Genomic DNA, 13,015 nt, shown 5'->3' with positions numbered 1-13,015 from the left:
CGCATGCGTGTTGATGCTCTCCCACTTTGTCAATAAAAGGCGCAACCCCAGGGAGGGGGCTGAGAGAGGCTCACTGCGAACGAGCGTACTGCGCTGTCGACCCTCTCCCTTGTGGCCGCCAGTGAAAATTTATCTCCGTCTAAAGTCTGATCCTTCCTCCGTCCTTTCCTAGGTCTTTGTTGTTTTCTTAGTTCAAGTATTAAGTTTAGACCTAACACACAGCCATTCAGACTCACTACCCCTACCAGCCACTCAACACCTTGCCTGTGTTCAATAAATATAACTTCACACTTCATCCGTTTCCGGGTCGAATTTTGGTCCGCACTGGCTTCACCTATCCCCATTTTGAATATGTACAAATGTAAACTTTAAACTTTCTTATCCTTGCAACCAATGTGGCTGTTATTGTGTCATGAGACTATTAAACCAAGATGCGTGACTGATTGGTTAACAATTGTATGAGCTCTGATAAACTTCACGTAATGTAAACGCAAATGTGTAAACTTGAACTGAAAAGTTTTTTTTTTAACAAAACGGCTTTTGACACAACAGGTGTAGAATCTTTTCCCGACAACAAATAATTGTAATTGACTTTGTTCGGATGATGGAGGGGGGAGATTTTTCAGATTACATCTGCATGTGAGTACCTTGGCTAATTTGTCTTTAGAGAGTAGGGGGGGAAAAAAGAACCATTGGACAGCACACGTTATTATTTTAATTCCACATTACCATACATCCACCAAATGTTTTCAAAGAGCAAACACAGGGCCTTGTTGTTTACACTTGTCAAATTCTCAGTAACATTTAGTTTGCAATTTTACTTGATTGTCCGCCTACAGTACATGTCAGCAGATGGCTACATCAGCTCTTGCTGCTTTAACAATTGCATATTTCTCTCGAGGATTGAGGTAGCACTGGTTCAGTCCAACGTGAGGTCAGTAATGATACATTCGTCGCCTATACAAAAATACATAACAGCACAGTTACAGGTCCAGCAGACATTCCTGAGTACAGAAATTTCCACCCAAAACAACTTTTCAAATGAGGTAAGTATGGCATTTCTTCTACACAAACAACTATCAGCAGATATGTTCAAGGCAGAACTACAATAATTAAATAAAGAAAATAAAATACAAACTACAACCAGCAAATGTTTCTAAAAATCCCTCTAATTTCAAATTGTCCTGTGGTACCTGAAAGTGTAAAATTTCCCTGAAATTTCATTGGAAACTACTCGCAACTACCAGCCACATATCGAGTTAAATCATATATAGTGTATATACTGAACACGAAACAGAACTATGACACTGAGCTAAGGCTTCTTTTGGTCTTCACTTTGGCAGCACTGCTGTTCTATTGGCATCGGAACAGGATGATAAACTAGCTAGAGATTTCGCAAAAACACAGTTGATTCTCTTAGCACTGAAAAGACACTTTTACGTGAACATCACTACAATTCCAAAAAAAGCTCACATCAGGAACTAAGCTTAACAAGTTACATCTAGTAACTTCCTGAGGGTACACGCTTAACAATACAGTATGAATGCAAACTAACAGAAAATGTATGGTAAAAAATATCGAGTGTGTCGAGGCTGACGGACTGAGCTGCTTGACTGAAAGAACAAGAAACGAAACCTACTAGCAGACATTTTAAACGGCTCTTGCCTGACAAGGAAGCAACTACCATCTATACCACTTCGTGATAATGGTACAGAGTTAAAAAAAAAAATTAAAAGAAAAAAGCCACAAAAATTAATTTTTAATTTGGACCCTTTGAAGAGGTAGAGGAAGAAGATGAGGGGCTGTGGGAGGAGGAGAAGGCACTGAAACCGCTCGTCCCTGCTTGGTTTACAGCCTGCGATACCACCGGAGCAGCAGACTTCTGAGCAAAGAGTGTTCCTGTTGACAAAAATAAACACAACATTTCATTTGAAATGTGTTTTGAAGAATAAGAATTATACTTTTAAACCTATAATACTATGACTATTTTTGATGATGAGAAAAAAAGCAAACTTAACCTCGTTAAGAACTGGCATTCATATAAGTGGACATCACATTTTGGGTGACTGAGTTCCACATATGTACTGTAGATGCCAGGCCTACATTATTATTACAGTGCCCTCCATAATTATTGGCACCCCTGAAAAAGATGTTTTTTAGCTTCTAATATATATTTTAATTCAAATAATATGAGACCTTAATGGAAAAAAAGAGAAAAATCCAACCTTCAATACAAGTGCATTCATTCAGTGGGGATAAAATCCCACATAAAGAAAAAATTATTTGACATTAAATAATGTGTGTCACAATTATTAGCACCCCTGGTGTTAATACTTTGCACAACCCCCTTTTGCCAACAAAACATCATCTAATCTTCTCTGATAATGTTTCACAAGCTTGATTTTGTGTCTGGTGAACCATTTCTGTGAAGATTTGTCCATATGTTTAGGGTCATTGTCTTGCTGAAAGACCCAGTGACGACCCATCTTCAGCTTTCGGGCAGAGGGCAACAGATTTTGATTTAAAATGTCCTGGTATTTCAAAGCATTCATGATGCCATGCACCCTAACAAGGTTCCCAGGGCCTTTGGAAGCGAAACAGCCCCACAGCATCACAGACCCACCCCCATACTTCACAGTGGGTATGAGGTGCTTTTCAACATGCGCATCTTCGTGGCACGCCAGACCCACTTAGAGTGTTTGTTGCCAAAAAGCTCAATCTTGGTCTTACACAAAAATACCCATGGTCCCAGGCTTCAACTGGGATCGGTGCTTTGGTCAGATGAGACCAAGACATTTGTAAATTATTAAAAACAAAATTATTACAATTAAAACAAAAACAAATATATCCTGGTTATGGCCCCAAATAACACTGACAACGATATACAGTGGGGAGAACAAGTATTTGATACACTGACAATGTGTTTTCCCATTGGCAGTGTATCAAATACTTGTTCTCCCCACTGTACATCCAACTCAATTATACTGGGTGTGACTTGCTGTGAAAGCCTATATTTAAGTGATTAGTGCTGACAGCAGTGGCAGCCGATTACTTAAATGAGCGCCCTATACAGAGTTAACTCAAGTACTACTCACCTGAGTACATGGTGCCGTTGACTTCCACAGACACGCTGATACTGGCCGCTCCATTAGTTGAAATACTCAGAGACAAATCCTGTTTGTTCTCTGTGGGGAAACAACATAAAGCATTAAATTGCCACCCCGTGTGAGACATTGTCGGCTAGTCGTTTTTTAGTATTTGTGTTGTACACTAAATACAATGGGGCATATAAATATTTAGTCAACCACGAATTGTGCAAGTTCTCCCACTTGAAAATATCAGAGAGGCCTGTAATTGTCAACATGGGTAAACCTCAACCATGAGTGACAGAATGTGGGGGGGGGGGGGGGGGGGGCAGAAAATCACATTGTTTGATTTTTAAAGAATTTATTTGCAAATCATGGTGGAAAATAAGTATTTGGTCAATACCAAAAGTTCATCTCAATACTTTGTTATGTACCCTTTGTTGGCAATAACAGAGGCCAAACGTTTTTTGTAACTCTTCACAAGCTTTTCACACACTGTTGCTTGTATTTGACCCATTCCTCTATGCAGATCTCCTCTAGAGCAGTGATGTTTTGGGGCTGTCGTTTTCCGCTATATACACATACACTAAAGCTACCAAATGAATGAGTGGTCTCCCGTCTTTCACCAAGACAAAAAAAAAAAAAATTCTACCATTTTCTGTCATTCCACAATCAGCAGGGAAAGAAAGTGTTTTTAAGAATTCGAGGGACTTCTTTGAAACGAAGAGGAAAGGGTCTTTCTGTGATCCCAAATATGAAGCTGAACAATAACTTGGATGCACATTTTTTGTCTGAGACCTCTAACAGTGGTTTTATTCTCTAAAGCAGCAAAAAAGAGATTTTGAAATTGCTTTTGATAGATAAATAAAATTGTATTTAGCAATTTGTATGCATTTTGACTGGCATAAATCACAGATATCACGTAAACCAGGGGTTTATATTTCTTGGCTTCATAACTGTGGCGCTGCCATCTTCTGGCAACTGCGCAATATCACAAGTGACTCAAACCTGTGGCTCTTTGACAGGGAGGTGAGATGAGTCTTCAAAAAACAAATAAATAAACAAAAATAAAACAAAAAATAACTAAGAAATTAGAAATCTGAGTTAATGTTTTTCCCCCTTTTGGTTTGAGTTTGAACCTCTGCTGCACTGTCATATTGGGATAATACTGGTTATTTATATATGGCGAACAGTGTTGTTAATCTTACTGAAAAAAAGTAATTAATTATAGTTACAAATTACTTCTCCCAAAAAGTAATTGCGTTAGTAACTCAATTACCTGAATGTAAGAGTAATTAGTTACTTGGCAAAGTAATTGGTGCTAATTACTTTTTTTTTCCCCTCAAAAAAAAAAAAAAAAAAATGGCCACACTATGTGAAGTTTTTTGTGAAGGTTTTTGGTACAATTGGCCCGAGCCCAATTCTTTACCCTAATTTACCCTTTACCCTGAATCAACTGTTAAAAGTTGTTAAAATTGCTCCCATTATTGCATTTGTTCCCTTCTCTCTACTTTCGACATATGAAAGTTTTAAAACTGTTTCATCATTTAAAGATAGATTCAAGTCAAGATTTTGCCGATTTAGAAGTATTTTAGATAAAAAGTTACTTAGGTTCGCTAGGAAGGTTCTCTACAACAGAGCCGTACTAAAAAGTCTACTGCTTTAAGATGGCGGCTGTCTACTAACGCATTTAGTGCCATGCAGTGTTGTTAATTTTACTTTAAAAAAGTAATTAATTACAGTTACAAATTACTTCTCCCAAAAAGTAATTGCGTTAGTAACTCAGTTACCTGAATGTAAGAGTAATTAGTTACTTGGCAAAGTAACTAGTGATATATTTTTTTTTTTCTCAAAAAAAAAAAAAAAAAAAAAAAAAAAAAAAACACAGGTCACACAATGTGAAGCTTAAAGGTTTGGGGGACAACTGGCCCTAGCCCAATTCTTTACCCTCAACTTAACTAGACAAAAGGGTATTGTGATAACTAGCTAGTAACCTTTGCTATGTGTGGAAGTCATTTAAAGTTGTGAATCAATCGTTAAAGTTGTTAAAATTTCTCCCGTTATTGCATTAGTTCCCTTCCGTCTACTTTAAACATGTGTAAGTTTTAAAACTGTTTCATCATTTAAAGATATTTAAGTTAAGATTTTGCCGATTTAGGAGCATTTTAGATTAAAAAAAAATTACTTAGGTTCGCTAGGAAGGATCTCTACATCAGGGCCTTCCTGAGAGGTCTACTGCTTTAAGATGGCGGCTGTTTACAAACGCATGTAGTCCTTAAAACATGTTGGCAATGCAGCAGTGTCTGTCAATTGCATCTAGTTCTATAATATGATATCTACCGTGTCATGTGGGTGTAGTTTGTCGGCTATGGCTGCAGTCAGGTATTATTGGAGCCACCTAGCATCGCGGTTGCAACGGCGTCTTCCCCACTCCTGCTCTGCTCTCGTCCCCGTGAGTCCGTTTCTCTCACTTTTTTTTATTCAACCAACTTAGTAACGCATAGTAACGCACGCCTTTCCCGCCTCAGTAACGGTAACGGCGTTGCCAAGATGAGAAAAGTAATTAATTAGATTACTCATTACTGAAAAAAATAACGCCATTATATTGTAACGCCGTTATTAACAACACTCATGGCGAAGTACACTCAGGTGACTTGAAGTTCCGCTCCGAGACCCCCAATTTAGCCAAATATCAAAATTGTCCGATATGCACGTGTGAGACATCTTTGGACAGCTTGAAATCTCAATTTTCTGGAGAAAGAAAAATTTTGAACGGAGGGCATTAAAAAAAAAAAATTATAAAAATAAAATTTAACAGCAAAACCCTAACTGGAGGTGAGAGCATGAGAGAGCATAATTAAAGACGCCATGATTTTAACGAGATATTATCGAGTACTTACCTTGCTTCGATCCAAAAACTATCATAATAATAATACATTTTATTTATTACTCTCACTTTACATTTGAAAAACAAATCTCAAAGTGCACAAAAACTCCATGTAGCATGTATCACAAAGTGTCAAGACACAGCTGTGACTGGCCACTGGGGGGATTTTATGGGTGAAACACGGTAATATAACAAGGGTCGCGATGCAGAAATCACAGACATCAAGGAGTGGTCGAGATGTTCTTTTTCATATATTTATCCTTTTAAACGTTTTTTCTATTTTTTGTTTGGATCAATTATTTATCATCGGACATATCAGGGAAAATGCGACAGTAACAAAAAAAAAAAAGTACAATTAAGCGATAGTTATGAGGTAGATATTCGTGACTTATTTACAGACACCATTTTTTTCATTGTGACGTAATTTGTTTAAAAGTTTCAAATATGGGAGTGAAAAATTTTTTACGTCATATTTTCTTTTTTAAACGAAATACTAGACATCAATTGATGATTCTAAGCTAAAATGACAGAGATTTTGAATAATAAATAATACTTATCTTCTTTTTATGGTTGGGTTGAAACAAAAGCGGTTGCGCGACGTCTGTAAACGGAGGTTTCCAGGGTAAAACAGACAAATTAAAAATAGTTTGCGGGCTTAATGCGCCATGAATCTGCTATGGCAGCATATAGACATATTGTTCTATCAAACACAACAGTTCTTTTGGCTTATAATACAGAAGTTTATTTTAAAGAGTGTAAGAGCAGAAACTGCTTTTTCAGTCTTGTCTATGTTTTCCGCCATATACATTTTTAAATGCTTCAATTTTTCCCAGTACTTGATTAATATATGTAAATATATAAATTTCTTGCGTGCCCCACCCGGTCAGGATTGAACAGTGCAATAAAAACCAACAAACAAACAAAAAAGTATATAGATTTTAACAGCAGTATCAAACGTTTATTCGCCCCTGCCCAGTTAAAATGATTGGACGCCTAGCGCCATCAATGACAGCCAATGAGTTGAGTGCCCTGTAATGGTTTAATAATAATAATAATAATAATAATAATAAAAAACAACAACAACAACATAATTCTTGCATGAAAGAGCTAATAACAATGTTATCGGGAAATACATATGAATGAGTAAAGTCATTGCCTGCCATTGATGGAGAGAGCCATTAGAAGAGAATGAGATCACGAGGAGTAGGAGCACTCACCATGACCATTGTTGAGCTTCAGGTTAAGGGGGTTAAAGTGGGAGGCCATCGCCAGGAGGTTCTGTTGGAAGGCCTGCTGCATTAGCCTCTGCTGTTCCTCCGCCAGACGCATCATTTTCTTCTCCGGGCCTTCGGCGCGCTCTAGCCTCTCTCGAAGATGCTCCAGAGTGGCTGCTTGGGCCAACTGCTGCTGTTGTTGTTGTTGATGATGATGTTGATGCTGCCCAAGTGCCAGCGCCATGGGCATCCGACTGGGGATCACTGGAGTTGAGGCTTCATCTGAATAATTAAGTGGAGAATAAGTTTTCAAACCAGGAGAGAAAATTAAACATAAGGAAAAATAAGGCACTTGTCATACCTAAATTTTTCTTAACGTTTGGGCTAATTGACTGACTGGAAGTGTTATGTCCAGACGTGGGGGCCTGCACGGTGGGCGGGGAGAGAAGATTGTGCGGAGCGGAATTGGGAGAAGGCGAGTAGCGATACAGGCTGTTGGTGTAGCTGGGACGACGACCTTCTCGACGGTTACTGTCGATGGCCGCCTGCAGCTCCCCTGGAGAACTCAGACCCTTCTTTTCACACTCGAAAGGGTACAGGTACTTCATATACCTACACAGAACGTGCACAAATAGTGAAAAAAGATTTATATTATAAATAGATAAAGTGGGACTGCTGATGCATGAATGGGACACTGTGCGCCTTTTTGCGAGCAAATTGTTTTCAGACTCTCAGGTAATAATAAAACCAAGATATCACACTGAATAACACAATTTTTATCAAGTTAAGTCTGAAAGCTATTTTCAAGGGGAAAAACAACACCTAGTGTACAGTGGGGCAAATAAGTATTTAGTAAACCACTAATTGTGCAAGTTCTCCCACTTGAAAATATTAGAGAGGCCTGTAATTGTCAACATGGGTAAACCTCAACCATGAGAAACAATGTGGGGGAAAAAAAATCACATTGTTTTATTTTTAAAGAATTTATTTGCAAATCATGGTGGAAAATAAGTATTTGGTCAATACCAAAAGTTCATTTCAATACTTTGTTATGTACCCTTTGTTGGCAATAACGGAGCCCAAACGTTTTCTGTAACTCTTCACAAGCTTTTCACACACTGTTGCTGGTATTTTGGCCCATTCCTTCATGCAGATCTCCTCTCGAGCAGTGATGTTTTGGTGCTGTCGTTGGGCAACACGGACTTTCAACTCCCTCCACAGATTTTCGATGGGGTTGAGATTTGGAGACTGGCTAGGCCACTCCAGGACCTTGAGATGCTTCTTGCGAAGCCACTCCTTTGTTGCCCTGGCTGTGTGTTTGGGATCATTGTCATGCTGAAAGACCCTGCCACGTCTCATCTTCAATGCTGATGGAAGGAGATTTTCACTCAAAATCTCTCGATACATGGCCCATTCATTATTTCCTTAACACAGATCAGTTGTCCTAGTCCCTTTGCAGAAAAACAGCCCAAAGCATGATGTTTCCACACCCATGCTTCACAGTGGGTATGGTGTTCATCGGATGCAATTCAGTATTTTTTCTCCTCCAAACATGAGAACCTGTGTTTCTACCAAAAACTTCTATTTTGGTTTCATTTGACCATAACACATTCTCCCAGTCCTCTTCTGGATCATCCAAATGCTCTCTAGCGATTTTTTTTCTCTCTGGGATTTTTGCGCACCGTTCTTGTTATCATTTTGACGCCACGGGGTGAGATCTTGCATGGAGCCCTAGATCAAGGGACATTATCAGTGGTCTTGTATGTCTTCCATTTTCTAATAATTGCTCCCACAGTTGATTTCTTTACACCAAGCGTTTTACCTACTGCAGATTCAGTCTTCCCAGCCTGGTGATGGTCTACAATTTTGTCTCTGGTGTCCTTCGACAGCTCTTTGGTCTTGCCATAGTGGAGTTTGGAGTGTGACTGACTGAGGTTCTGGACAGGTGTCTTTCATACCGATAACGAGTTAAAACAGGTGCCATTAATACAGGTAATGAGTGGAGCCTCATTAGACCTCGTTAGACCTCGTTAGACTTCTTGGACAGCCAGAAATCTTGCTTGTTTGTCAGTGACCAAATACTTATTTTCCACTCTAATTTGGAAATAAATTATTTTTAAAAAATCAAACAATGTGATTTTATGTTTTTTTTCCACAATTTGTCTCTCATGGTTGAGGTTTACCCATGTTGACAATTACAGGCCTCTTTAATCTTTTCAAGTAGGAGAACTTGCACAATTGGTGGTTGACTAAATACTTATTTGCCCCACTGTATATTGGCAGCCACTTCTTGGAAATATTTGCTTTTATATACTGTATGTTTTTCTCATCAGAAAAAATGATTTTGTGTGTGTGTCACTATAGTGGACATCTGTTATAAAGTTAACATTAGCTGAACTCATTCACTGCCATCCCAGGTCACAGAATATGTGTTGTGGTAGTTAATAAAAGAGGAAAATAATACTGAAAGCATCTATTGACAGCAATAGATGTCCAATCCATTTCAACTGTGAGGGGCTGAAAGTAGTTAGAGACACCTGTCTTATGTGAATGTTATAAAACATTGAAAAAAACAAAACAATTTGTGCATGAAAGAGATGAACAAGTTGTATGGAAGTAGTAAAAACATTGTTTTCTCTCCACTGCTTACCTACTTACAAAGAAAAAAACTGTCTGTACATATGGAATCATCATGCAAATTTTAGTTTTAATAATCCTAAAAATCTAACTCATCAGGGATTTTTGGGGGTCCAAATTGTTCCCCAATGCCTTTGGTACTTAAGAGAAACGTACTGCGTGCGGAGTGTGAAAGCAGCGCTGGTAATGGACGTTGGGAGATTGAGACCTCTTGTGATCTCCCTCCAGATTTTCTTGTTGATGACCTCCACAAGGCCTCCCTTCTCTGTCACCAGCTTATAGAGTTTAAAGAGGTCCAGCACTTGTTTGGCCATAATTGGGATACGGTTGACAGGCGTACCTGTGGGAAGCAACACAATAATAACGGTAAAAACGGAAGAAAAAAAAAAGTATTTTGTATTTAAAATTCTGTAACTGTAATTTTCTTTTTGTGTTTAGTGTTACAGTTTACCTCAACTAAATTGTAATAAATGAAAACTTGAAAACCAACATTGGACTCTTTTTGAGGGACTGTTAGCGATCTGCCAAAGGCAACTTGCATCTCATTATGTCATAACATAGATACGATATGGCTGTTTCATTTCAGTTTTACTAATTAGGTGCCCTTGTCAGAATAAAAATAACAGTAAAGCCCATTCAACTACTCTCTTGGAGCCTGCTCGCTGTATGCCCGCTTGTTCCGTAAAAGCAAGCATGGCATCAGTAGCTCTGCTCACAAGCTACAGTGAATGGCAGGACAAAAAAAAATATATATATATATTAAGTACATTTTATGTTGATTTTTTTTTATGAATATAATGCTACTTGTACTTATAATTTTGAAAGATTTACTCTAAATTGAATTCAATTTGGCACTGTAAATTAAAGGGTATCAGTTCAAGAACCGTTTAAGCACCAGAACTGTTTTAAAAGGTACCAAGTCGTAACCAACATGATAAAACCCAAACGATCTTCGTCCCCACCATGGTTGGTCCATTAAATAAGTCACGACTGATCACAGAGATTGAACTTTTTTTTTTAATCCATCATTTAGCTCTTGAAATCCCCCAATCTTAATATGTACAGACGTATAATCATCCAGTCTATTTGAAATGGGAGGGCTGAAAGTGAATGATCATGTTTCAGTTCCATTGACATTTCTGATGAGGTTGGGGGTTGGGTGTAATTCTGCAGCAAGCGCTTTGTTTGAGAATTGATTTGAGCCAAGTGAGGGGGGCGGGGGGGGGGGGGGGGTGGCATGGGAGAGCGGGATAAAGAGCAGCAGTGGCTGCCAATCACAGGCAGAGCCTGAGCCTCTGTAGGAAAGCCATTTAATGAAGAAGGCTAAGTACAAGTTGTAGAAATAAGATTAGTTTGGTCTAAGCACGAACACATGCGCGGTTGGCCTGAGCGTGAACTCTATGTGTACTGACTTTCTTATTTGACCATCTCGAAGGTTGTATCAAAACAACTTGAATTGGAAACCCCAAAACTATATATGGGTCATTCCAGAATTAGAGGACATTAGGACCTCAAATTCTTGAGAAATAAGCCTTCACTTTTCATATTTTCTGTGACCGATTCATGAATAATACTGTAGCTAATAAACTTATAAAAGGTTTAATTAACTTATCTTACAGATTCAAATGTAAAGTTTGCATTGCATGATTTGGTGTTAACAATACTTGGCATAATCACAGGGTTGCAAATCCTTCCTGTCTGCTTTTTCCCAGGAGTAGGAGTATCAGTAACCAGCCATTAAAGGGACGTTCAGAATTTTTTACATTAGGCTGAATTTTCGAGTTAGCGGGGTTTATTTAGTCGGTGGAGTTGGTTTCAACAAATTTCATGCAGTTGGTTAGTTCCCAGATGGCAGACTGACGTTGATTTCCCATCAAAATCATCAGTATGGTTGACATCAAATTTTCGACAACAAATAATGTTAAATCAATATTGAAAATACTGATTACACCTGACAGTGATGTTGAAACAACGTTATTCTATGGTATGTTAGGTGATGGTTGGGTTAACTTTGTTTTATTGTTGATGAACTAGTGTTGACAAACAGTTGATTTATGATTGACCAGGAAATATGATTGAAGACTCATCGAATTATGGATGGGCGGGTGTTATGGTCGAACAATAGTTGTGTTCGTGGTTAACAGGGAAGATAGTGCATTAACTCGAATGAAATCCACTGGAAACGCCTCATTTAATGATAGCCATATTTAAAGGTAAGCCTGCTGCTCTTCTTCAGAGCAATGTCTCACGGTAGAATGAACTGCATTTGTCATTTTTACTTGTATATAAAATGCTTTGCCTGACACAACGTGACAAAGTTGCCAAAATTGTAAGAAATGGTGCATTGGCTGTGATTGGCATACAAGCAAAGACCTTAGACTGGATGATTTTGAACCACTGCACCGCAGTATTCCCCTGACAATCGCCTTTGAAACTGTGCCTCCAGCGCTCTTCAGCCTTGACTTTTTTCATCATGAATGATGCCCCACGAGGAGAGATTTTACATGGACCCCCATTTCTAGGTAGAATATCATTCATGTTTAGCCCTTTCCATTTTCTAACAATTGCTGCAACTGTTAATTTATTCTCAACAAGATGCTTTCTAATTGTCCTATTGCCTTTTCCAGCTTTGTGGAGCTCAACATTTTTTCTCTGGTGTCTTTTGAAAGCTCTCTAGTCTGGGTATTAGTAGCAGTTGGATTATGACTGACTGTGGGGTGCACAGGTGACAATGTTCAGCTGAAACGGGTGGTGGGTGGGTAGTTACTCATGGGGTATAGGTTGACTTTTTTTTAAGGTAGACTGACAACTCTTTGAGTGTCATAATTATTACTGATTGTCAGGGGTACAAATACTTATGAACCCCATAAAATTACAAATAAATTATCGAAAAAAAATCATACAATGTGGTTTCTTGATTTTTTAAAAATTATGTCTCTGAGTGGCAATGCATCTTTGATTCAAAATTTAGACCTCTATTTTCTAAGTGGGTGAACTTGCAAAATCACAAAGGGTGCAAATCCTTCTGCTCCTCACTGTAAGTAGAACTTAGTTCTTGCAAATTTACTGTAATTTTCGCACTATAAGGTGCACCTGACTATAAGCCGCCACCCACCAAATTTGACATGAAAATGGCATTTGTTCATAGATAAGCTGCACTGGACTACATATATGATCTTTATTCAGGAGTC

At 38.4% G+C, this 13,015-nt stretch overlaps 1 protein-coding gene across 1 annotated transcript in view; it reads right to left on the bottom strand.

The window, feature by feature from the left end:
* Window positions 1-684: 684 nt before the first annotated feature.
* The window catches only part of LOC130916844 (AT-rich interactive domain-containing protein 3B-like), a 30,119-nt gene continuing 17,788 nt past the window's right edge, over window positions 685-13,015 (bottom strand). Inside the window, exons 5-9 of the mRNA XM_057837881.1 lie at window positions 9,981-10,164; window positions 7,549-7,799; window positions 7,191-7,469; window positions 3,096-3,185; window positions 685-1,899 (exon numbers count right to left, since the gene is read on the bottom strand). Coding sequence (XP_057693864.1) covers window positions 1,760-1,899; window positions 3,096-3,185; window positions 7,191-7,469; window positions 7,549-7,799; window positions 9,981-10,164 — 944 coding nt within the window. The 3' untranslated portion in view covers window positions 685-1,759. The remainder of the gene's footprint in view (window positions 1,900-3,095; window positions 3,186-7,190; window positions 7,470-7,548; window positions 7,800-9,980; window positions 10,165-13,015) is intronic.

Source organism: Corythoichthys intestinalis, chromosome 5 (assembly GCF_030265065.1).
Source record: "Corythoichthys intestinalis isolate RoL2023-P3 chromosome 5, ASM3026506v1, whole genome shotgun sequence".
Classification (NCBI taxonomy): Eukaryota; Metazoa; Chordata; class Actinopteri; order Syngnathiformes; family Syngnathidae; genus Corythoichthys; species Corythoichthys intestinalis.
The sequence above is the reverse complement of the archived record's forward strand: the minus strand, read 5'-3'. Positions and strand labels throughout refer to the sequence as shown.